At 43.3% G+C, this 27,290-nt stretch overlaps 3 protein-coding genes across 7 annotated transcripts in view; 2 read left to right on the plus strand and 1 right to left on the minus strand.

Annotated features, from left to right (window-relative positions):
- The window catches only part of mdh1ab (malate dehydrogenase 1Ab, NAD (soluble)), a 38,150-nt gene extending 32,519 nt beyond the window's left edge, over positions 1 to 5,631 (plus strand). For both annotated transcript variants that reach the window (XM_074647459.1, XM_074647460.1), the window contains exons 3-9: positions 324 to 420; positions 2,238 to 2,413; positions 3,105 to 3,227; positions 3,337 to 3,513; positions 4,082 to 4,195; positions 4,348 to 4,437; positions 5,015 to 5,631. In XM_074647459.1, coding sequence (XP_074503560.1) covers positions 324 to 420; positions 2,238 to 2,413; positions 3,105 to 3,227; positions 3,337 to 3,513; positions 4,082 to 4,195; positions 4,348 to 4,437; positions 5,015 to 5,137 — 900 coding nt within the window. In that variant the 3' untranslated portion in view covers positions 5,138 to 5,631. The remainder of the gene's footprint in view (positions 1 to 323; positions 421 to 2,237; positions 2,414 to 3,104; positions 3,228 to 3,336; positions 3,514 to 4,081; positions 4,196 to 4,347; positions 4,438 to 5,014) is intronic.
- Positions 1 to 27,290, minus strand: part of wdpcp (WD repeat containing planar cell polarity effector) — a 177,348-nt gene that overhangs the window by 130,363 nt on the left and 19,695 nt on the right. The window lies entirely within an intron of this gene.
- Positions 9,682 to 27,290, plus strand: part of ugp2b (UDP-glucose pyrophosphorylase 2b) — a 45,183-nt gene continuing 27,574 nt past the window's right edge. Inside the window, exons 1-4 of one of the 3 annotated variants that reach the window (XM_074647457.1) lie at positions 9,682 to 9,806; positions 10,031 to 10,227; positions 13,882 to 14,009; positions 17,638 to 17,745. In XM_074647457.1, the coding sequence (XP_074503558.1) occupies positions 13,911 to 14,009; positions 17,638 to 17,745 (207 nt within the window). In that variant the 5' untranslated portion in view covers positions 9,682 to 9,806; positions 10,031 to 10,227; positions 13,882 to 13,910. Of the gene's footprint in view, positions 9,862 to 10,030; positions 10,228 to 10,560; positions 10,861 to 13,881; positions 14,010 to 17,637; positions 17,746 to 27,290 lie in introns of those variants that run through there. The other 2 variants (XM_074647458.1, XM_074647456.1) reach the window with 2 other exon arrangements.

A 27,290-nucleotide genomic window follows, 5' to 3' on the forward strand; every position in this document is an offset into this window, starting at 1 on the left:
ATCCACTGGGGTTTAGATTATTGCAGAAAATAATCTAAACGTTTATGATATTGACACGTTTTATTCAGCAAGATAATTTCCACTAATGAACACCACTTTATGATTTATGAAGCGTGAATGCAATCGCCTTATTTCAGACATCTAACTAAAGACCTGTTGACTTCCAGACGAGGGAACATGAAGTGCTAACATGCTAACTCATGTCTGGGTTCTTGGACTCCTTCCTGCAGAACTCTATTATGATTTTAAGAGCGTTTAAATTGAGTTTTTTGTTATTAATTTCATCCCATTCATCCCACTCCCTGCTTCCTTCCTTCCTTCAGCCGGTCACCTTGCTCCTTCTGGACATTACGCCCATGCTGCCGGTCCTGGAAGGCGTCGTCATGGAGCTGCAGGACTGCGCCCTCCCACTTCTGAGAGGTAACAATTTAAAGGCCAAGAATGTGCCGTCATCACGCTGCCATGTTTCATAAAGAATAAATATAGTTTTCAGCTTCCTGGAGCCTCTAAATGTCTTTGAGGCGACAGCAGTTCCTCAGAGATTCTGGGGTAAAGATGTGGTGGATGGTTTTATTTAAGGTTTCTACACACTTTGAAAGGAAGGAGCCAAGTCTGTCTTTATTAAACATCTCAAAATCACTACTTTTATACTCAAATCTCACTGTTTTGCCAGCACTCTTATGTATTTATTTGAAGTCCTGTTAAATGCGACCGTAATCTTGTCTACTACATTAATTCGGTAACGCTGATGGTCCACTCGTGATTTCCAGGTGCAGCTGAACATCCCGTCACGCCCAGATCATTAGGATTATATATGCATAACGATATTAACAGTATTGGATGGACAAACACAATCATAGTCGCTGCATCCCAGACAGTGTAAATAGTAAATGAAATCAACAGCTAAACGTTGGAGACGGATATATGTTCCTTTGATTGAAAGCTTTAACTCAGAGTACTGAATACGTGTTGCTGTAATAGTTTCAGGGCGTATTCCTGAGACACTTGGTAAACGTGGTTTCCAGCCAGCGGGGTTATCACTGTAACCGCTGTCATGACCTCAGTCGTGAGGCGCCATTATGTGCCGTCTCCATTGTGACCTGGAATTTTTCCTTTGAATTGATGCCGTCCTTTGCTTTGTTTGGCCGGGGGGCTGTGAGAGGCCCCCGTATTAACCGACTGTGCTGCAAAGACAACGCTTCGTGCACTGAGATGGGCACAGCCAGACACAACACAATACCGCTCACGCTGTGGTGGGATACACCCAGATACAGCTCTCAAACCTGGATATGCATGTAGGATTTAGGAAGGATGAAGAGCTGTGCTGGTTATGAACTGTCAGAGAGAGATAGATATGTGGACGGACCAGTTTGTGGTGTAATTGTTTTAGGGAGTGTACAGTATGAACAGGTTTATTGTTCACCTCAGCAGGAACTCAGAACCTGTTTGTGTTGATATCTGGCCAAAAGACTACTCTAATATGAGCTCACCGGTTACACACAGGAGCGCTGCTCCAGTCCAGAGGGAGTCTGATGGCTCGGAGACGGTTAATGTCAGTTTACAGGAGAGTTAGTGAAAATCACTGATTTACAGACTAAACTATGAGATCTTGTGCTTCAAGTGTAATCCTAAAGTTTCTTTTAGTCAAGGAGTAAATGACCTATGAATCTGTTGAGGTGGCAAACAGGGAATGAAATAAGCAGCGGCCAAATAACCGGCTAGATGTTGGCTGTGGCTCTGAACGGGATATACAGTTACAGATAATGAATGAATGGTTTGCATGTTTGGTTCAGTTGCTAAGGTTCATGTGGTTGCCAGCTTGTTTTGCCTTCATGTGCCGGTGTGTCTGCATTATTCTATGATCAATTTGTCATCATTTCTAAGCATGTAAGAGATGATTTCATAGATGAGTTTTAGCCATCAGACTGCTCGTCTATATATATATATATATATATATATACGTATATATATATAAGATTAGATGGTATTGTTTTGCCATTAGAGAATAGCATGAATTTGGATTTGTCTGCATTTAACACCAACTGAAGTTGAGTTAAATGTGTCTGAACCACATCGAAGGCAGACTGCAGAATCTCAAGGGTCTGTTCTACTGAAGAGGACGAGCAACAGATAACTGGTCTTTTAAATCAGACTTCTACAGAGAGGAACATATTAGTGTCTGTCCTGGTAAATGATCTGTAGAAATGATTGTGATTTCATGTTGTCTTTCTCCACAGAGATCGTCCCCACTGACAAGGAGGAGGTGGCCTTCATGGGCCTGGACGCAGCCATCCTGGTGGGCTCCATGCCCAGGAAGGAGGGCATGGAGAGGAAGGACCTGCTCAAAGCCAACGTGGCCATCTTCAAGAGCCAGGGAGCCGCCCTGGAGAAGCACGCCAAGAAGACCGTCAAGGTACCTCCGACACAGGACTCCGTTTACAGACGTGACCGGACACGTAGGAGATGTTCTACTAGTGTCGACGTGTTCTGGCTGAGTTGTTAGCGTTGCTTTGTTTCCAGGGCGTTCCCTTCAGTTCAACGTGCTGCTGCTGTGCCAAGTTGATTCTCATTTATTAGAGCCCTCATGATGTCAAGTTTATTTTCTAATGCTTAACCATACTTTTTGTCCCTTTTATGATATTAAGCATATTACAAGTTTTTTAGATTAGATATTATTAGATAGATTTAATTTGAATTTGTAACAAATAATAAGAAAACAAAAGAAGAATAACCAATAAAATAATCAGTAAACACATACAGCACATTCTAAATAAATATATGTTTGAAAGTGAGTAGACAGAAGTAAACACTTATAACGTCCCACCCCTTTAAGTTATATAACTTAAATCATTTCATTCATTCTTATCACTTATTCTCATAATCATCTTAATATATATATAAAAAATAAAAATCAAGAACAACAAGGAGCGTCACAGTCCCGAGAGAGCTCTCAAAAAGTGTTTTTTAATACTTTTTCTTGAATTGATTTATGTTTGTAACTTCATCAATCCAGTTCTATAAAACTCACTGTAACAGTTATTAATGTGTTACAGTGAACTGGATCAGATGAGTCACTCAGGTTCTATTTTAACGTGTGTTTTCAGGTGCTGGTTGTAGGAAACCCGGCCAACACCAACTGTCTGATTGCAGCCAAGTCTGCTCCCTCCATCCCCAAAGAGAACTTCTCCTGCCTCACCCGTCTGGACCACAACAGGGCTCGCTCTCAGGTCGGCTTCCTTTAGCCTCACGTTTCTACTTCTTACACTTCTATTCAGACTTTTAGCTGCCACATCCTAAGCTGATCGTGAAACCTAAACTTGGCTGTCCGGTCTGTAGGTGGCGATGCGCTGTAAGGTTCCCGCCTCCAACGTGAGGAACGTGATCATCTGGGGCAACCACTCGTCCACCCAGTACCCAGACGTGCATCACTGCATGGTCAACATGTCAGGCAGCGAGCTCGCCTGCTTCGAGGCCGTCAAGGACGACGCCTGGCTTAAAGGAGATTTCATTGCTGTGAGTTAAAGAAGATGTACTGTCGTCAGTCGGACCGTGAGATACCGGGGCTGTCCAAGTTACCGTGATAATAACGCATCTTGCAATTTGTAGGTTGTAACAGACTCAGTTTGGCCACAGTGAAGATCCTGGTATCATAGTAAACTATAGAACCTGATGAATCCATCGGTACCAACCAGGTCAGACTAGCTGGTCATGAAGGAGGTTAAATAACGCTCCAAACTTACACTAAATGTTCAAAGGGGTCCCTTGACCTCTGACCTCCAGATCAGTGATGGGTTCTGTGAGTACCCACGAGTCTCCCCTTTACAGACATGCCCACTTTATGATAATCACATGCAGTTTGGGCTGCAGACAGATTCAGCTTTTATCTCAAAACCTTGACAAATAAAACCCAAACTAGCTGCACAGCTCGGTAACACCAGCTAACCCTGTATGCTCCGTTCTCCTGCTCACTACTTCCACTGACTGTGACTGTGACTGTGACGGCCGCTGTGTAACCGTCCATGTTGTTGTTGTTGTTGTTGATGTTGTTGTTGTTGTTGTTGTTGTTGTTGTTGTGTTGCAGACGGTGCAGCAGAGAGGCGCCGCAGTCATCAAGGCCAGGAAGCTGTCCAGCGCCATGTCTGCCGCCAAGGCCATCTGTGACCACATGAGAGACGTCTGGTCAGGCACCCCCGAGGTAAACGCCAGATTTAGTTATTTATACTGGAGGAGTTATGATGTGGTGGACTGGGTGATATATCCATATCGGGATATGAGACTAGATATCGTGGAATAACGTAGTATTCTAATTGCAGTTTGAACCGGTTTCTCTCTCTCTGTTGTTTTCAGGGTGAGTTCATCTCCATGGGGGTGTACTCCTCTGGTAACTCCTATGGAGTCCCAGAAGACCTCATCTACTCATTCCCGGTCCAGATCAAGGTGAGACTGATATGAACTCGTGTTCACTCCTCCAGCAGCCTTCAGTGGGGTTTTAATTCAGATGATAGCAGTAAACTACACTGTGTCTGTCCTAGGGCGGTCGCAATAACCACAATATTACAATACTGCACTGTTGACAAGCCAACCACAGGGGATGGCAAGCAACCGCCACATCGGCTATGTTCACGTTATTTCTTTTATGAATTCTTCCCAATGGGAGCGCCGTGTATTTACACTCTGCTAGAAACACCAGCAGCAAGACGAGGCGCTGAGCGTCTATTCGGCTCTGAGTGCTGCACATTTGGGGATTGTTTTCTGGTCACCGAGAGTTTTTTTCGGACAAACAAACAAACAAACAAACAAACAAATAAACCAACAAACCACCGCCGGTGAAAACATAACCTCCTTCCTAGGCCTTCTGCCTTGGCGGAGGTAATAATAGCCTAATGGCAATAATAAGGCATAGCATCATCATCATCATCATCACAGCAGAGGAAATTCCTTCACCGCGACAGCCAACCATGCACAACACTCCCCATATGCCATGGAGGCTTCTGACAGTATTGTGTTTCCTCAGGACAAGACCTGGAAGATCGTGAACGGTCTGGCCATCAACACGTTCTCCCAGTCGAAGATGGACGCCACAGCAGCAGAGCTGATGGATGAGAGAAACACAGCCGTGGCGTTCCTGGGAGTATGACTAGATCCTGTAAGTCCTCCCAACCAACACTTAGACAGACCCAACGCTCCAGACGCCCGCCTGTGATACGGCCCTCCACCAACCCCGGCATGACTCTGTGTGTGCGTGAGTGAGTCAGTGTTTATGAGTGTAACGTTGGGTTTATTCTTGTGCGTTGGGAGGCTACGGTGTAGAAAGTAATCCTACGCCCGATCCCACATGGAGACGGTGATTATCTAGCGTGTGTTGCTTGTAGTTTCGTTTACAAGTTTTGGATACTGATGCAGACGTATTTCTGTTTACTCTGGCTATAAATGATAAATGCACCGCGTTGGGGACGCTTTACTCCGTGACGCACAAGTATAACTCCACCTGGAAGTCCATCTGATCTGTTACCAGCTGCTTTCTCTCTGGGGGGGGGAGTGAAACATGAATGGTTGTTACATATAATCAATGATGCACTAAGTCCTCAAACACTGGAACCGTTCAGCTAAACAATAAAACATTTAACCGTGTAGTTGTGTGTTTTTTTTATGATTTTACTTTATTTTTTTGTGTTTTTGCAGGTAAACAGATGGGCACAGTGAAGCTGCCATGATACTTTAAGTTTTATCTGTCACCTCATAGCAAGCAGGTCCAGGGGTCAGGTTGTCTGGCATACAGAGCAACTTCTGTGGATGTTCTCCCAAAGTCCAGCAACATGCATGTTAGGAGACTCTAAATTGTCTGTTTTTTTGTATCAGCCCTGAGATAGAAATATAATTAATAATTTAATTATAATAAATAGATAGGAATAGAATATGCTTTATTGTCCCTGTAGGACAAATGTGTCTTAGACTCTGCATTAAAGTTACTAATCCAATCAATACAAGACTGATAACCTGTCTGGGGTTGAACCCGCTTCTACTCATTTATTTATTCAGTTTATTTCTCAGGGACGGTGCATATTAATAAACATTACTGTATATTAGTCAGGAGGCTAGTTTTCATCCCGGTGTAAAGATAGCATCCTAAAATCAGAATCACTTCCAGAGTGAGCAGATAAAAGCTCCAGTCCCTCTCTAACCTGCATTAGATCAGTAGAGATAGATCGGTGGATGGACAGACTAACTTCCAGGTTGTCTTCATGTTTGGACCGGGAGGTCTGCAGGGTGAAAGGGGTGGCGGGGTAAATCAGATTATGAGGGTGGCAGTAACTCAGTCCGTGGGAACTGGAGGGTCGCCGATTCAAGTCCCTGCACGAACTAAGTACGTAATGTGGTGCAAAGAGCGTAAAGACGTGCCACTTCGAGGTACCTTTGAGCAAGGCACCGACCCCCTGAGACTGCTCCCTGAGCAGCTGTATAGTAGCTGCCCGCTGCTCCTAATATACCAGGAGGTTAAATGCAGTAAATTTCACTGTCTGCTATGTTTGACAATAAAATTGGATTTACATGTTACATAATTACCAGTAGTCTTCCAGCACCAGTACACTGTAAAACACAGTTTGTCCTAAGTTGTTTAGTTGATGCTTATGACACTGGACTACATGGTAATTAGAAGTATTATAGTATTGTTATTTCCAGTAAGGATTCTTCAGTATTTCAGACATCATTCTGGGAACAAAATCTTTTAAATAAAGCCATGATTTGAGTACATGGTTACTTGTTATTGTGGTGGAAAGTATTTGCAGACAGTTAAAATAAAGAAAGAGTAAAATACTGAACATCTGGAGCAATAATAGTCCAGCGCAGCGTCACCGTTTCACCAGGCAGGGGCAGTATCTACTAGTGTTTCCCTCCTCCCAGCAGCACGAGGAATGATTATGTAATATCTGTAAAGTCACATATCTAGTGTGTTGATTAAAAAAGGGACAAATTTACCAAAAAACATCCAGTATTCCTACATTAATGATGGGCTGTTGAATGCTGCCCAGTCAGTGTGATACTACCATAGATTTAGAAGGTTTCTATGGATACTACTATGGATCTGGTTATTTATATAACCCATCCCTCAATGGATTATTAAGACACATTAACTAACAACAGATCAAACCTTCCGGCATGTTAGACCTCCATCATCTAACAGCACAACACACCATCATCATCCAGGTATATAAACGTCATCCAGATATAATCATAAACACTCCCACAACTAATGTTCCAGGAAACATCCCACAATGGAAACAGAACAAATAAACACACACAGATCTACAACCACAGCTCTGAGCACCAACACACACAGATCTACAACCACAGCTCTGAGCACCAACACACACAGATCTACAACCACAGCTCTGAGCACCAATACACAGATCTACAACCACAGCTCTGAGCACCAATACACACAGATCTACAACCACAGCTCTGAGCACCAATACACACAGATCTACAACCACAGCTCTCTGAGCACCAATACACACAGATCTACAACCACAGCTCTGAGCACCAACACACACAGATCTACAACCACAGCTCTGAGCACCAATACACACAGATCTACAACCACAGCTCTCTGAGCACCAACACACACAGATCTACAACCACAGCTCTGAGCACCAATACACACAGATCTACAACCACAGCTCTGAGCACCAACACACACAGATCTACAACCACAGCTCTGAGCACCAATACACACAGATCTACAACCACAGCTCTCTGAGCACCAACACACACAGATCTACAACCACAGCTCTGAGCACCAACACACACAGATCTACAACCACAGCTCTCTGAGCACCAACACACAGATCTACAACCACAGCTCTGAGCACCAACACACACAGATCTACAACCACAGCTCTGAGCACCAACACACAGATCTACAACCACAGCTCTGAGCACCAACACACAGATCTACAACCACAGCTCTGAGCACCAACACACACAGATCTACAACCACAGCTCTCTGAGCACCAACACACACAGATCTACAACCACAGCTCTCTGAGCACCAACACACACAGATCTACAACCACAGCTCTGAGCACCAACACACAGATCTACAACCACAGCTCTCTGAGCACCAACACACACAGATCTACAACCACAGCTCTGAGCACCAATACACACAGATCTACAACCACAGCTCTCTGAGCACCAATACACACAGATCTACAACCACAGCTCTCTGAGCACCAACACACAGATCTACAACCACAGCTCTGAGCACCAACACACACAGATCTACAACCACAGCTCTGAGCACCAACACACACAGATCTACAACCACAGCTCTGAGCACCAATACACACAGATCTACAACCACAGCTCTGAGCACCAATACACAGATCTACAACCACAGCTCTGAGCACCAACACACACAGATCTACAACCACAGCTCTGAGCACCAATACACACAGATCTACAACCACAGCTCTGAGCACCAATACACAGATCTACAACCACAGCTCTGAGCACCAATACACACAGATCTACAACCACAGCTCTGAGCACCAATACACACAGATCTACAACCACAGCTCTGAGCACCAATACACAGATCTACAACCACAGCTCTCTGAGCACCAATACACAGATCTACAACCACAGCTCTGAGCACCAATACACACAGATCTACAACCACAGCTCTCTGAGCACCAATACACACAGATCTACAACCACAGCTCTGAGCACCAATACACAGATCTACAACCACAGCTCTGAGCACCAATACACAGATCTACAACCACAGCTCTGAGCACCAACACACACAGATCTACAACCACAGCTCTGAGCACCAATACACACAGATCTACAACCACAGCTCTGAGCACCAATACACAGATCTACAACCACAGCTCTGAGCACCAACACACACAGATCTACAACCACAGCTCTGAGCACCAACACACACAGATCTACAACCACAGCTCTGAGCACCAATACACACAGATCTACAACCACAGCTCTGAGCACCAATACACAGATCTACAACCACAGCTCTGAGCACCAACACACACAGATCTACAACCACAGCTCTGAGCACCAATACACACAGATCTACAACCACAGCTCTGAGCACCAATACACAGATCTACAACCACAGCTCTGAGCACCAATACACAGATCCTATCATGACAACAAGAGTAAGAGTGTGAGGAATTGAATCTATCAGATGCTACGTTCCTCCTCCAGGCTTTAGAGAGATTCAGAGATATGAAGCTGTGGCTCCAGTCTCCACTGATTTATAGGCTCATTATATTCTTTAATAAATAAACAATAAGTTCTCAATTTGGGCTTTTGTCAGATTTATTCTGCCCATTATTATAGTATGCATTTAGCCTAGACTTGGTATTTAAATATGGATGTACTTCAAAATATGAAGTAAGTAAAAAATAATAATAAAAAAACAACTTCAAAATATTAATAAAGTAAAACTTCAAAAGATGAATGAAGTTAAAAACATTTAAAATATGAATAAAGTTGTAAACATGTAAAAGATGAACTGTGGAGCTCTTCTATATTATTATATAAATATATAAATATATAAATATATAAATATAAAGGTCTCTCATTCTTTAACCCGGAAGTCATGTCGCACGTTGCAGAAATCTATTGGTTGTCAAAATGACGTCAGGAGAAAACAGCTCTCTGATTGGCTGCCGCCGCTTCACGTCCGCCTTCCTGCAGAGGAACTGTTGAGTTAAATATCTTTAAAGTAAATCACTTTCTATCTTCTTTAGGAGTATTTCACTCTGATTCCAGCGGTGACCAGGACCAGGACCAGGACCAGGACTCTTCCTCTTCTCCTGCAGTCTCACAGTAAGACTTTAAATGTAATAACATTATAATAACATCATGAAGCATCGCCATGTGAGGCGTTCAGGGTCCCGCCGCAGACGGGAGTTTATGTAGCTATAATGTGGGAGATCTCAGTGTTAACATGCTGATCCCTCTGTTGGGCTCCTCTCCTGCAGGGCTGCTGCTGCAGATTGTCGAAGTGAAACCGATGATTTAAAGAGAAAAGTCTATTATTATATCTAAATATATATTATTTAATATTAGAGTCTCCTCTGTGGATCACTGCTGGTCCTGCAGACGCGAGAGAGACCTGCAGGACTAAGACCAGGACCAGAACTAAGACTAAGACTAAGACCAGGACTCTTCCTCTTCTCCTGCAGTCTCACAGTAAGACTTTAAATCTAATAACATGTAATAACATGTAATAACATTGTGTGATCGCATCGTTCAGTTCTCCATCAGCCCAACACAGGGACCCTGAACGCCTCACGGTCCCTGTGAGGCGTTCAGGGCCCCGCCGTAGAGGGGAGTTTATGTAGCTATAATGTGGGAGAACTCAGAGTTTATATGTTTCCATCCCTCTAGGCAGGGCTGCTGCGGGCCAGCTGTGTTCATCTCACCGGTTAATAACTCACCTGTGCTCTCTGAGAGGTTAAAGAGGAGGCTGAAGGCTGAGAGGGGGCGAGGCTCTGAGGAGCTGTGACGTGGGCAACAGCAGTAGTAGAATAAAGGATCCTGCTCAGGGACTCCTGCTAGAGAACCTGATCCAGCTCCATGTCCAGGACTCCACCAGACAGAGATATATATATATACTGTATATATATCTATCAGTAAACTGGACCTAATCGATCTGGATGAATGAGGCGTTTACGTTCCTCCAGGAAACTTCTGTTTTTCTAATCATCTGCTGGATCAACTGAAAACTGGATTATTTAACCTGAGGATCTGTTCTATCTTTATTATTTAACTGGATGTTATTGATGAACTTGGCAGCTGAAAACATGACACTTTATTTAGAAGGTGAGTGGTGTTGTGTGTTCAACTGTTATAACCTTACAGGTATTATTTTATTACCTATAAAAGTGGATTTAAAGGTGATTTTTTTATGTTTCTTCATCATCCATATTATTATTTTTTCACACTTTATTTTTTCATATATGCAATTTACAGTTTGTAATTACAATAGTTTATAAACCATTTTTTTAAGTAGTTGATCTTAGAAACAAACACAATAAGTACACTAGGGAAAACAACTTCAGCATTCAAAATAGAAATAAAATTAAGAACAAAATAATAATAATAATAATAAAAAGAATAGAATAATAAAAAATAATAATAATATTGATACAAAGAAAAGAAAGTAATAATAACATATTTAATTCATCATCCATATTAATGGAAACTATTTCCCAGAGCCAACCATCCTTTCTTCCTTAGGGGCTTTTCTTTTTTAAAGGTACTTTATGTAATAATTGACACGTTTTAATTGCTTTGTATTGCCAATGTGTGAACAGATTGTAATGTAACTTAAAAACCATAGAAACTCTGATATGATTGTGACACACAGCAATAAGTTCATTATTTTTTAAGTTGAAGCACTGACTGAAAGTCAGCTTTAAACTGGTCAAACTAGTATCTGGATTAATTAGGATTATGCCAGTGTATACTGATCATTTTCAGTTACTAGGCTATAAATGTTTTCTACGGGATGAGCGTTCAACTGTGAATACTCTCTGGAATATTTAACCTGAAGATCTGTTTTTATCTTGATGAACTTGGCAGCTGAAAACATGACACAACAAGGTACTATATGTAATAATTTACATGTTTTAATTGCTTTGTATTAAGATAAGATAAGATGTACTTTATTGTCCTGCTGGGAAATTTGTCTTGGGCAATAAAAGGTAATAAAAAGGTAATAAAAGACAATAGTTTCTACCACTAAAACCAGTAGTTCTTTAAAATAATAAAAGTAATAAAAAACAGTGGTTTAAATGCTAAAACCAGTAGTTCTTTAAAATAATAAAATGTAATAAAAGAAAATAGTTTATAATACTAAAGCCAGTAGTTCTTTAAAATAATAAAAGGCAATAAAAGACAACAAATTAAAAAAAAAAAAAAAATAGTCTGAAAAATGTCTGAAAATTGAAAATCTCCAAATCTGAAAAGAAGTCTGAAAAATGTCCATAAGAAAGGCAGCTCCTGGTATCATAGTAAACTATAAACCTGATGAATCCATCGGTACCAACCATGTCAGACTAGCTGGTCATTTTTTTTTTAAATACTAAAACCAGTAGTTCTTTAAAATAATAAAAGGTAATAAAAGACAATAGTTTTAAATACAAAGACCAGGTATAATCATACCAGATAATACATTTACTATATATTAGTTCTCAATAAAATCGTATCATATAATACAAGAACTACTTGTTGCTGTTTAATATTTTGATGGACGACGGAATGAATGAGTCTTTATAACGGTTCAGCTGGCACATTGTCACCTGAAGGCAACACCTGGAAGGGTTCAGAGTGTGTGTTGGATAGGAATGCTCATTTTGAAAAATGTCCTTAACCGATAACCGACCCTCGTTAACCGATTATTAACCGTTAACCGACAAGATTAGTGCCTCGCATGCAGCGTTGATCCAGCTGCAGGAGCACAACAGACAACTGAGTCTCCAGTTCATCGTCCGGGAGCGTTAACTTAGCATGCAGCCACTTTCCCAGTAAAAGTCTCCACCGCACATTTAGTTTAGTTTAGCAGGTTGTCAGCTGTGTGTCTGCCCGGCCAACACAGACATTGTGTGTGTTTGTGCTCCGTTAGCAGCTCTAGCGTTGCCGCTCTGTCAGCGGGGCGTAACTTCAGCGAGTTAATCCATATTAATGGAAACTATTTCCCAGAGCCGACCATCCTTCCAGAGACACTTAGCCTTTCAAACAAGCACTGGTTCTCATTAATTCCAGTATTTGAGATTGTCTGTCATATGTGACTCGGTTTCACTTCTGTCTAAGTTTATAACTGATGCCGTCACTTAAAGGATGAAAGCTGTGATATGTCTGAGAGTATTGAATAGTTCTCCTCACATCATCGTTGCGTTAGAGATGAGTAGTACAGTTCCTAAATGTTGAAGCTTCCCATCTGTACATGAACGCACCACGCTGGTCAAAGTTCTCCAGTTTATTTTTTATCTGTTTTTTATTTCACTACTTCTGGCTTATAATTCATCAGCTACACGTGTACACTGTACATTTCCTGTTACATGTCCTGTCTGAACACTAATGAGCCAATGAGAGCTGATTTTGGGGCACAGTTGTAGATTATTTCCTAAATTCTTAAACCACTCTACTGAAGCTGTTTTGTTTTTATAGGTAGAGGCAGGACAACACCTAATTACATATATATATTAAGGCTGTTAAAGTTAACGCCACTAATTTCTTTAACGCATTAATGCAACTTGCGATTTTTTAGGTTATAACAGGCTCACCTGATGAATCCATCGTTACCAACCAGGTCAGACTAGCTGGTCATGAAGGAGGCTAAATAACGCTCCAAAGGGGTCCCTTGACCTCTGACCTCCAGATGTGTGAATGTAAATGGGTTCTATGGGTACCCACGAGTCTCCCCTTTACAGACATGCCCACTTTATGATCATCACATGCAGTTTGGGGCAAGTCATAGTCAAGTCAGCACACTGACACACTGACAGCTGTTGTTGCCTGTTGGGCTGCAGTTTGCCATGTTATGATTGGAGCATATTGTTTTATGCTAAATGCAGTACCTGTGAGGGTTTCTGGATCAATATCTGTCATTGATTTGTGTTGTTCATTGATTTATAATAATCAATATATACATACATTTACATAAAGCAGCATATTTGTCCACTCCCATGTTGATAAGAGGATTAAATACTGGACTGATCTCCCTTTAAGGTGTATGTTTTAATGTTTTAATCAGTTGACAGCCTGAGTTAGAATTAAAGTGAGTTTCAGCAGAGTAAAACCTTTAACACCTTGTCCCCCTTCTCCCTCTATCTTACTCAGGTCTGAGTAAAGGAGTGGCCAACGGAGGGATGGCTCAGTTCCAGGAAATGATGCGGCAGCAGCTGGAGAGCTCCATGCACAGCGAGCTGGAGAAACTGCTGGACACCACCACGGGCTCAGACAGAGAGGTACGCTAACACTCCCCCTCCTCTGGTTCTCTCTACTACCATCTGCTAGTGATTTAGAGGGCGGTCGGGTCACACAAGAACTCGGGGAAAACATTAAAGTGACACATACTGTAGCCCGGTGCCAACGAGGCTCCGCCTCCATGCTCACAGACACACATCCACGAAGAAAGTATACGTCATTAAACTGCAACAGGCGAGGTTGTTAAGCAAACATTCATCATTATATCAGCCTACATCATCATGTAATACGTCATTACAGCCCAACTGGGATTTGTCCTGTTAACCATCATTAAATGTGGTGTTGGGAGTGGAATGCAAACGGATCAGAACCTCTCCAGAAAGCCAGACGTAGCATCACTTCATCTGTTTTCTCTTTAAAGGTCCCATATCAGCTCATTTTCAGGTTCATACTTGTATTTAATGTTTCTACTAGAACATGTTTTCATGCTGTAATGTTATAAAAACACCTTTATGTTTCTCATCCTGTCTGGCTGAATAAACCTGTATTTCACTCTCCGTCTGAAACGCTCCGTTTTAGTGCATTTCAACGGAATTGCGTTGCTAGGCAACAGCTTGGGTCCATGTTTACTTCCTGTCAGCTGATGTCGTTCACATTAGGGATGTCACTGGAACCGATACTTCGGTACCAAGTCGATGCCAAAATTCTAAAAACGTGACGGTATTCTTTTTCTACCATACCGACGGTACCGTACGATGCCTGTAATCAGGGTCCCAAATTAACAGCGGGCCGGGATCCCACCTCAGCCGGCGCACGGCGGCCCTCACTTTCATTGCGCCACGGGGTTTTGCTTTCACCCTCTGACTCGCGCGCGTGCGTTAGACTCCTTGGTCCGTGTTTCAAGACGGGTCGGGTGGGTTGCAGACATCGCTTCAGACCCCTGGCGCCTTTTACGTGGGCCGAGCCCCGCCCTGGGGACACGACGCGGTCGGGGCACTGAGGACAGTCTGCTCCGGTCGACAGTCGCACCGGGAGCAGGGAGCCCCGTCACGGTGCGGCGAGGTCACGGTGCGGCGGGAAGCGCTGTAAAGCTGCTTTTACCGTGGTATCGAATTGGGTATGGAGAATCGTGTAAATTCCCTGGTATTGGTATCGACTACTAGATTTGTGGTAACGTGACATCCCTAGTTCACATACACTGTAGCGGGAAATAAACTGGGACACATTTAGAATGTTTACGTTTAAAACTGTGAAATGGTCTAAATATTGTATATTTGTGACATCACAAATGGACAGAAATCCTGATGGCTTGTTTCAGAAGCTCAGTTTCTGAATACGGGCTGTGTGTATGTCTCTGTGGATTGAGCGTTTGGATACTTTCACAGTATTTATATATCACTTAAACCTACTTTATGATATAAAAGACATGAAAAGCACTTTTTACAATATGGGACCTTTAAGTTTTCCTTTGGTTTAAAACAATCATAGACGCTGAGACGAAGCGGTCACTAGAGATCACACAGGTACGATCCCACTCTGAGTTTGACTCTTATCAGACATCAACCAGGAACTCTCAAACTCTCAACAGATGGAATGACACAAGGAAAGAAAAGCGGTTCAGCCACTCATTTCTTCACACACACTTTCACTCAAGTGTGTTCACAGTCTTTTGTACTTGCGGTTATGCAAGCCAATAAGCCATGTGCACACACACACACTTTCTTAGTGCCACAGTGGTTAAGCTGGGCAGGTCTCCAGTGTTAACAATGACAATGATTATTGATTCATCTTACTCTCTAGGAATAGATTGTTGGTTTTTAATACACATTTTAAATCAATTATTTACATTTTTCAGGGCATTTCTTTTAATCATTACCTTTGATTTCATCTTATTTTGCACAATTAAAGGGATATTTTGGGTGTTTTGAAGTGGGGTTATATGAGGTATTTCTTATCCATAATTAGTGTTAAAATATAAGAATTCATCTATTACATCCTACGATCCAACTACATCGATAGGTACTCGGCAAGTTAACCTTCACGGGGGGACATACAGTATATCGATCTGAAATCGATTTGCAGGGTAAATAATCGAGTTTGCACCTCGTATCTTTTTAGCACTTTTAATAGTAAAGAAATGTTAAATGTTCCCTCTCCGTGTGTATGACGTCATCAACATACGCCAGCAGAGCTAATCTCTAAAGACGACAACAAAACGAAGCAGGCTGGTGACGAGGAAGAGCCAGACGAGAGAGTTTGAGGTCCAGCGTGTGGAAACATTTTGGCTTCTATAAAAAGGGAGCGATCCTTGATAAATGGCTCGCTGTTTGCAGAATATGCAAATAACAGATAAATACAACGGCAACACGAGCAATCTTTCCAAGCACCTACTGACAGTGCTTTAACCTGCTGCTTCTATTCTCATGTTCACTATGCAGTACCTTTGTGTTGCTAATGAGAACAGAAGCAGCAGGTTCATCAACCTGAACAGATGTGGAATGGTAGACATAATTGCTCTACCGTTTATGTTGAGAATGAGGACAGACCCAGCAGGTTAAACCACCTGAAGAGAATACCAACTTCCGACTGAGGAACCAACAGGAGCCCTGACCTGCTCTGTCCAGTATCCACATATTTATTTCACAGTTACACTGACTGAATGTTTGAGCAAAAAAAGGAAGATGACGTGTGATTTCAAGTCCTTGAATCGTATCGTATCGCTCTAGATGAGTCAAATATCGTCCTTGAATCGTATCGTAACCATGGAAAGTGATACGTATCGTATCGTTAGATGACGGTCGGCGTTCCCCCAGCATCTAGAAACAGACAGGACTAGCAACTAGGGATGCTAATTTAGAAAATGTTCTTAACCGATAACCGACCCTCGTTAACTTTTATTAACCGTTAACCGACAAGATTTGTGCCTCGCATGCAGCGGTGCACCAGCTGCAGGAGCACAACAGATATTGGTTGACGGGAATCTCCAGTTCACCGCCCGGGAGCGTTAACCTAGCACTTTCCCAGTAAAAGTCTCCACCGCACATTTAGTTTAGTGTAGCAGGTTGTCAGCTGTGTGTCTGCCCGGCGGAACACTTGAGGCTTTCAGCTGATTGTTTAATCCTTTATGATCCTCCAGCTCCATTATAAGAAACTTTCCATATTAAATAAAATAAGATCCATGAAGGTTGAGTCTGATTTCTCCCAGAATGAGAATCACTAATGGCTAAAATGTTATTAATTTACCCTAATACTCGATAATAATACCTTGATATTGATATTACGACGATACTGTAGGGCTGACTGGTTCTCTCACTAAATATTTACACAATGAGATTTTTGATAAATCATCAGTAATGTGGATATGATGACTTAGTGTGTAAAGGCAAATAATAGAAGAGCTAGAACAGTTCAAAGCAGCCTTTAAAACCAGGAGAAGACAACACCTATGTCTTATTACGATGTCCAAAATCGAAGACGATATCTCTCTCACCATATGGATATAATATGGATATATTACCCAGCGCTACTGGGAGATAATTGTCGCTCTTTGAGAAGCATTAGTACGTTTCTTTCAGTCTCTTATTGGGCAGCATTGTGTTCCTGACTGCAGGTCTCAGCCCGTCTTTATATGATGAATAAAGACTCAAATCAAATCCTTGTGTTTCTCAGGTGTCCAGGAAAGACTTTGAGGGCTTCAGGAATCTCTTCCAGAGATTTCTGCAGGTGAAGGGGCCGTCGATAGAGTGGATCAAGATACAGAGACCTCCAGACGACTCGGTAAGTCACGTTCGTCTGGTTGTTTTTGTGTTTTTGTGTGAGAATGAGGGCATTACGTGTTTCTGATGAGAGACGAGTAGCTCTTCATGTTTCTGCATGTTGTTTAAAATATCCATTTTTAAATGTGTGTTGTACATAAACACGCCGTCTTTTGTATTGTCAATCATAAATAAACCGAGTAAGGGATAATGTACGATAAAGAGTAATCATGATTATATAGAGAATCATGCGATATTAAATATCTTAATCCACTGACAGCTATAGTGCAAACATGTCTTTCCACTGAACACTTGAATGAGATGACGTGTGATTCAGGACACCTCGACTCTCTTGTCAGCGTGTTGGAGGGAACAACGTGTCCATTGTCTCCGGTGTCCTATTTGTTACATCTCACTGCCGTGTGGAAAACTGCTGGAGCGGGACAAAGTATTATCAAGTCATAAACACATACTGTTTGATGGCTTGTAACGCCGTCAAGAGTCCCGCTGGAGCCACCAGTGATGACACTACACGCTCCGTGCTCCGTGCAGGTTTAAGTCCACATTCGTGACATGAATGGCAGTTTCAGCATCATCAATATTTAAACCATTGAGATGAAGTTCTGCATTCAGAGCCAGAAAGAGATGTTGACGGTACAACAGAGAGCTGCAGGGATGACGTATTGGTCTCCTCCACTAACAGCCAATAGGATTGTTCCATTGGGTTTTTGGATCTCTGCAGAAAATCAGCTCTGTAGCAAACAAACCTTTACAGAATGATACTGGCATGTTTTGTTCAGCAAGATAATCTCCACTAATGAAGCTCTGGATGAGTCAAATATCGTCCTTGAATGGTATCGTAACCATGGAAAGTGATACGTATCGTATCGTTAATATATAATAGATAATCTCCACTAATGAACACCACTCTATGATTTTTGAAGCGTAAATGCAATCAGCAGAAGTAAAAAGCTAACGAAACCACGGTCGCATGAGCTCAAGTATGAATAAGATAACGAGGCTGTAAAGGAGGACGAGTCGGCGTGATGACGTTTAGTCGTCTCATTTAGACTCTTGTTAGAAACCGTCTTTTTTAAGACACGTAAAGGCTTCAAAATTCACCAGTGGGATATTTACTACCGTATTTTATATGGTAGAACAAAACGTTAAAATCTCTTCTTCTTGTGTTAACCACAGACCTGATTTCAGACATCGAACTGAAAACACTCTGACTTCGAGACGAGGGAACAGGAAGTGATGAAATGCTCATAACTCATTTCTGGGTTTTAGGACTCAATCCTGCCTCTATAAACTCAGGTAAAAAGGTTGATTTTTAAGGACGGGGACATTTGACGCATTAGTTGTGGAACAGTGAACATGCAGACAAACTCATCTCATTATAGTACGTCTGTCATGTATTTCCATGGTTACTCAGAGTTTTAAAAGTAATCCACTTGAGTGAAACAGCCAGAAGTTCAGCTGGTGTTTCCTCCTACAAGTCTCTGATGTCATCACAGTTTGTTCATAGTGAAAACAACGTTAAGGAAGTCGACTTCTCCTTTTCAGTAACTCACTTATTACTCATCATTCATCACTCATTATTTCAGTGTCTCGTCATAGTTTCTTATACACTCACCGGCCACTTTATTAGGCACACCTGTTCAATTGCTTGTTAACACAAATAGCTAATCAGCCAATCACATGGCAGCAACTCAATGCATTACGTCATCTAGACGTGGTGAAGACGACTTGCTGAAGTTCAAACCGAGCATCAGAATGGGGAAGAAAGGGGATTTAAGTGACTTTGAACGTGGCATGGTTGTTGGTGCCAGACGGGCTGGTCTGAGTATTAAACTGCTGATCTACTGGGATTTTCACGCACAACCATCTCTAGGGTTTACAGAGAATGGTCCCAACAAGAGAACAGATCCAGTGAGCGGGGGTTGTGTGGACGGAAATGCCTTGTTGATGTCAGAGGTCAGAGGAGAATGGGCAGAGTGGTTGGAGATGATAGAAAGGCAACAGAAACTCAAATAACCACTCGTTACAACCAAGGTATGCAGAATACCATCTCTGAACGCACAACACGTCCAACCTGGAAGCAGATGAAGACCACCCGGTACTAGCAAGGTGTACCTAATAAAGTGGCCGTAAGTGTAGTAGGGTAATTGTAATGTGATGGCGTGGTGTTAAAGGGCGTGTCCATCTGCGTTCTTTTCCTCACATGTTAACGTCCACTCAGCTGTTGTAAAAAGCAGTGCCGTTCTTTACCAAGGTGAGTTAATCAATAAGGTTATCAATAATGTGAACTCTAGCACTAGCTGAGTCAACGCTAGCTGTGCTAAGTATATAAAGAACTGAAACGGGGCGCCCCGATAGCTCAGTTGGTAGAGCGGTTGCCCATATAACAAGGTTGAGGCCTAACCGCGGCGGCACGGGTTCAAATCTGACCTGTGGCCATTTCCGTATGTCGCCCCGGTTCTGAAGTGGGGTTGTATGTATACTCTCGGAATTACTGTTTTTATGAATGGAGTCTGGTGGCTTTGAAGACAGCGATATATCTGAAGCGGCTGTGGACGGGAGCAGCAGAAAAACTGATTTGAGCCTCCTAAAAAATCTGTTTAAGTGTACGCTACATTTAGAATATTTTGACCGCTTTACCTCGCCATCAGACAGCCCTTTACCTCGCCATCAGACAGCCCTTTACCTCGCCATCAGTGAGCCCTTTACGACGGGGAACTGAAGCCGTTATATCGCCATCTTCAAAGCCATCAGACTCCATTCACAAAAACAGTAATTTCACCTCTCAGAACACAGGAGTTGCTGGTTTGTCGCTGCATCGATCGGTTAGTTAGTTAGTTAGTTTGTGTTATTGTGTGACTTTCTGATCTGAACTAACGTGGCGTCCACACAGCAGCACGTCGCTTAGCTTCCTGCCGGTACTCTGGTCTGCTTCTCCACACTGGGAGCACGGCCGACCGCCATCTAAGTTACTGTATTAATACACTGACTATAAGGATGTAAATATACTGTACAGGTAGCAGCGTCATCATACAGAAACATACGTCAGGTCACCATGTGGGGAAAAAGGGTTTAGAAGGGCTTGACCCTCAACAACAAAGCACAATAATGGACCCGCCCTTTATTGTCTGAACTCAGAGATCAGATTCCTGTGTTTGTTTCCTGCATTGAAAAGAAATCCAGACGTGACTTTAAAATGCCCCTCCTCCCTCCTCCTCCTCCCTCCGTCTTGATTTACAGCAGATCTCTGTACTCGACTACTCCCTCTCCTCCCAGCTGTAAACTAGACCAACCACAGGAGTCTAAGTTTCCATCTGAATGTGCAGTGAGCCGGTCAGAGTGTCAGCAGCGTTTCCAGGATTTCCTTGTTCTCTTTCACCCAGAAAAAAAAAAAAAAAGGGGAGCTCATTTTTGCTTTTCCTTTAGTTTTGGGTCACGAGGGGACGCTTCAGTTTGTTATGTTATGTATGAACTTTAAAGTCTGGACGCAGCGTTAAGTGTCGGTAAAGATGTTGAGCCGTCGGGAGGCAGCGCTAGAGAATAGCCAGAATAACCAGCGAGTAAACAGAGCAGAATAACCAGCGAGTAAACGGAGCAGAATAACCAGCGAGTAAACAGAGCAGAATAACCAGCGAGTAAACAGAGCAGAATAACCAGCGAGTAAACGGAGCAGAATAACCAGCGAGTAAACAGAGCAGAATAACCAGCGAGTAAACAGAGCAGAATAACCAGCGAGTAAACGGAGCAGAATAACCAGCGAGTAAACAGACCAGAATAACCAGCGAGTAAACGGAGCAGAATAACCAGCGAGTAAACAGACCAGAATAACCAGCGAGTAAACGGAGCAGAATAACCAGCGAGTAAACAGAGCAGAATAACCAGCGAGTAAACAGACCAGAATAACCAGCGAGTAAACAGACCAGAATAACCAGCGAGTAAACGGACCAGAATAACCAGCGAGTAAACAGACCAGAATAACCAGCGAGTAAACGGACCAGAATAACCAGCGAGTAAACGGACCAGAATAACCAGCGAGTAAACAGACCAGAATAACCAGCGAGTAAACAGAGCAGAATAACCAGCGAGTAAACGGACCAGAATAACCAGCGAGTAAACGGAGCAGAATAACCAGCGAGTAAACAGACCAGAATAACCAGCGAGTAAACGGAGCAGAATAACCAGCGAGTAAACGGACCAGAATAACCAGCGAGTAAACGGAGCAGAATAACCAGCGAGTAAACGGAGCAGAATAACCAGCGAGTAAACAGAGCAGAATAACCAGCGAGTAAACGGAGCAGAATAACCAGCGAGTAAACAGACCAGAATAACCAGCGAGTAAACGGAGCAGAATAACCAGCGAGTAAACGGACCAGAATAACCAGCGAGTAAACGGAGCAGAATAACCAGCGAGTAAACGGAGCAGAATAACCAGCGAGTAAACAGAGCAGAATAACCAGCGAGTAAACGGAGCAGAATAACCAGCGAGTAAACAGAGCAGAATAACCAGCGAGTAAACAGACCAGAATAACCAGCGAGTAAACGGAGCAGAATAACCAGCGAGTAAACGGAGCAGAATAACCAGCGAGTAAACGGACCAGAATAACCAGCGAGTAAACGGAGCAGAATAACCAGCGAGTAAACGGACCAGAATAACCAGCGAGTAAACGGACCAGAATAACCAGCGAGTAAACGGAGCAGAATAACCAGCGAGTAAACGGAGCAGAATAACCAGCGAGTAAACAGACCAGAATAACCAGCGAGTAAACAGACCAGAATAACCAGCGAGTAAACAGACCAGAATAACCAGCGAGTAAACGGAGCAGAATAACCAGCGAGTAAACAGACCAGAATAACCAGCGAGTAAACGGAGCAGAATAACCAGCGAGTAAACAGACCAGAATAACCAGCGAGTAAACGGAGCAGAATAACCAGCGAGTAAACGGAGCAGAATAACCAGCGAGTAAACGGAGCAGAATAACCAGCGAGTAAACAGAGCAGAATAACCAGCGAGTAAACAGACCAGAATAACCAGCGAGTAAACGGAGCAGAATAACCAGCGAGTAAACGGAGCAGAATAACCAGCGAGTAAACAGACCAGAATAACCAGCGAGTAAACGGAGCAGAATAACCAGCGAGTAAACGGAGCAGAATAACCAGCGAGTAAACAGACCAGAATAACCAGCGAGTAAACAGACCAGAATAACCAGCGAGTAAACAGACCAGAATAACCAGCGAGTAAACGGAGCAGAATAACCAGCGAGTAAACAGAGCAGAATAACCAGCGAGTAAACAGAGCAGAATAACCAGCGAGTAAACGGAGCAGAATAACCAGCGAGTAAACAGACCAGAATAACCAGCGAGTAAACAGACCAGAATAACCAGCGAGTAAACAGAGCAGAATAACCAGCGAGTAAACGGAGCAGAATAACCAGCGAGTAAACGGAGCAGAATAACCAGCGAGTAAACGGAGCAGAATAACCAGCGAGTAAACAGAGCAGAATAACCAGCGAGTAAACAGAGCAGAATAACCAGCGAGTAAACAGAGCAGAATAACCAGCGAGTAAACGGAGCAGAATAACCAGCGAGTAAACGGAGCAGAATAACCAGCGAGTAAACGGAGCAGAATAACCAGCGAGTAAACGGAGCAGAATAACCAGCGAGTAAACAGACCAGAATAACCAGCGAGTAAACGGAGCAGAATAACCAGCGAGTAAACAGACCAGAATAACCAGCGAGTAAACAGAGCAGAATAACCAGCGAGTAAACAGACCAGAATAACCAGCGAGTAAACGGACCAGAATAACCAGCGAGTAAACAGACCAGAATAACCAGCGAGTAAACGGAGCAGAATAACCAGCGAGTAAACAGACCAGAATAACCAGCGAGTAAACGGAGCAGAATAACCAGCGAGTAAACAGACCAGAATAACCAGCGAGTAAACGGAGCAGAATAACCAGCGAGTAAACGGAGCAGAATAACCAGCGAGTAAACGGAGCAGAATAACCAGCGAGTAAACGGACCAGAATAACCAGCGAGTAAACAGAGCAGAATAACCAGCGAGTAAACAGACCAGAATAACCAGCGAGTAAACGGAGCAGAATAACCAGCGAGTAAACAGACCAGAATAACCAGCGAGTAAACAGAGCAGAATAACCAGCGAGTAAACAGACCAGAATAACCAGCGAGTAAACAGAGCAGAATAACCAGCGAGTAAACAGAGCAGAATAACCAGCGAGTAAACAGAGCAGAATAACCAGCGAGTAAACGGACCAGAATAACCAGCGAGTAAACAGAGCAGAATAACCAGCGAGTAAACAGAGCAGAATAACCAGCGAGTAAACAGAGCAGAATAACCAGCGAGTAAACAGAGCAACATGAGTGTTGGTTTCAATCCCTGAGAAAGTTCTAGTTCTTCTTCTGCTGTGACTTTGTGTTGAAAACATCAGTGTGTCTCACTCCAACGGTCTGAATCAGTTCATCCTCATGTATTTTTTGAAGTATGACTCACAAGATAATTGAGAACAGCGAATTGTTAACATGAGATTGCAAACATGAGAGCATGTTGCATCCAGATATGATGCACATTGTTTGACGTCAGCTTGCATCAGTTAGTGTCGTCTCGTGATTTAATACCCCGACAACAGAGTCACTTATTAAAACTCCTTCCTTCACGGACATGAAATGGTTTTCATATGGGAGCATTTAACATAACATTATATATCATTAAATGTCATGTGACAGAAGCTCACACATAAGAACCATGTGTCTAAAGGCCCGTGTGGAGTTTCCACTGTGCTAAGATTCATCTTCTCTATTGACTTTTTAAAAGAACCTTTTTGATTTGTCTGCTTGTATCTTTAATATCAACAATGAACCGCAACTAAAACATGTTTTTCCCTCTCAGATTGTTTAAATTTGAAGGATTTTCAGAGGCCTGAAAAGGTGAAAATGAAACTGATCTATATTTACTTTCACACAGCCGTTGTGCACGTTGCGCTGCTGCAACACACATGAACTACTGTATACTTCTCTAAGGTGTGCTCAACGGAGGAAACCTGAAATTCCTGACATTCCCAGTTGTCCACACGGCCGGTTAAAACAAGCAACACTTTGCAGGATGTTTCCACTTCCTGTTGGGAAAATATAACATGTGGTCCAAATAGTCTTTCCAGAGAAATCTCACCGGTTCAGCCGGTTTGGTGCCAGAGATGTTGCTCTGCCTGCCGTTTGTCGGCCATGTTTGGTTCTGTCTCACTGAACGCTGACAAACCGTCCTCAGTTTGCTCGTCTGGCACCGGACGCCGTCACCAAACACACCAACACAAAGCCGGATCTGTCTTCTCCTCCTCAGGCTGGAGCGAGAGAAGAGTAACTGCATCACTCCCCAATTCTGAGACACCTCATTTACTTTTACAGAAGCTGGAGAGAGATGGAGAAGATTAAAGATGGAGATGGGAAAGATGGAGGGAGAGAGAGTTACATAAAGAGAGGAGGTTAGAGCGTTGGAGAGGAAAGTGTTGAAACAGGGAACATTAAGTGAAACAGAAAAGGACAGTAATGAGAGAGAGAAGTGAGGGGAAGATGCATCATCTGGCAGCATCCTGTCTCAGAGAGTGAGAGTAAAGAAAAATAAACGAAACATTTTAACAACCACAGACAGACGCTGGATTCACAATCCTCCCCCAAACAAATTCATATTTCAGAGGCTTGTTGGTCTATAAAGACTCACTACTGCAGCTATAGTAGAGAGGACAGGCTGACATGACGCAGCAATGGTTCATTGTAGGGATGAACCGATACCAGTATCGGGTATCGGGTGTCGGGTATCGGGTCCGATGCTGTGCTCATGTACTCGTACTCGCAAAACGGCTCCGATTACACTTTACGGCAGCGTGACGTTAACCTCTCGTCACCATCATTCGACCCCGCTGGGCCGGTATCCCTCCTCAGCCGTCGCTTGCCGGCCCTCACTTTCATTGCTCCACGGGTTTTGCTTGCACCCTCTGACTAGTGTGTGCATTACACTCCTTGGTCTGTGTTTCAAGACGGGTCGGGTGGGTTGCCGACATCGCCGCGGACCCCACATGGCGCCTTTTACGTGGGCCGAGCCCCGCCCTGGGGGCACGACGCGGTCGGGGCGCACTGAGGACAGTCCGCCCCGGTGACACTTTGTCCACGGCCCCGGGAAGCACCTTCACCCCGAGCCTTTCCAAGCCGTCCTAGAGCCGGTGGCGGCGCACCGCCGCGTATACGGGACTCCCCAGCCTGCCGTGTGTCGCTCACACCCTCCAGCTGGCTGTTAACGAGGCTCTTTAGACACAGAGAAGTACTCGTATCGGTACTCGGTATCGGAGAATACTCGAATGTAAGTACTTGTACTCGGTCTGGTATCGGTGCATCACTAATTAATTGGTAGATCTTTTGGCATTTTATTTGTTTAGGAAAAACATCACGTTGGGACTGAAAGTAAGTACGTGAAAGTAAAATACGTACGGAAACAACGTACCCTAAGCACGGAAAACACCTGACAAACATCACAAAAAAAAACGTGTGACTTGGTAACATCCAAAACAAACAGCGGCCTCCTGGTTGAAAGTCCTGTGTTTGTTGGACCCGTCCAGCCCCCCCCTCTCACCCTCCATCAGGGCTCTTTTGAGCGTCTTCACGTGGATGCATTTACATCACAGTCAGTATAGACTACACGCCGTACATGTGACACGCCAAAAGCAAGAACAGCAGTTTTAATCACACGCTTTTGTCTCGCTCATTATCGTGTCATTAATACGCATTTTAGTGCGACCGGTTTGTAATTAAGTTGTATACCTGGCAGGAAGAGTGGATTTACCTGCTCTGTACGTCTCAGGGAAGACTTGGTGTCCTTCCTGTAATAATTCTACTAAAGACAGTAAAACTTCTCCTGCAGCCACTAAGACTTGCATCGTACCATCGAGGCACTCGGTGCTGTAACCTGATGAATTACAGCCCAGTCGCACTAAAATGCGTATGAATGACACGATAATGAGCGAGACAAAAGCGTGTGATAAACACGCTGTTCTTGTTTTTGGCGTGTCACATTACGGCATGTAGTCTGTACTGACACATCTCCCTTTAAGGGACATTTTGAACAGATACAAAATGGTGCGATTAATTCATATTTGAATAGATTGACAGGATGGATGCTGGGAGAAGTTTCATATTAAACATGGTCCTCTGCGTACATGCAGTCTGCTGTTTGTTTCACCTGTTTCACCGTCAGCTCTGTAAACAGTATTTTGAGCAGACAGGCGTTCATTTACAGCATAAAGATCTCAGATTATTACAGGAATGAGAACAAGTCTCCCCTGAAACTCACAGAGCAGGTTAATCCACTCCTCCTCCTCCTGACAGTAATAGGCAAATCTTTAAAATACCTGTCACACACACAAACATCTTAACTATCTCCTACTGCACCCCGCTGCTGCTTACTATGAGGGCTGCTGCATCTGAGTCAAAACTATAATCCCCGGCTGGGCTGTTAAACGTGGAGCTCCCTCCCTCCGTCAGTCA

This window comes from Sebastes fasciatus, chromosome 9 (genome assembly GCF_043250625.1).
Source record: "Sebastes fasciatus isolate fSebFas1 chromosome 9, fSebFas1.pri, whole genome shotgun sequence".
NCBI classification, from domain to species: Eukaryota; Metazoa; Chordata; class Actinopteri; order Perciformes; family Sebastidae; genus Sebastes; species Sebastes fasciatus.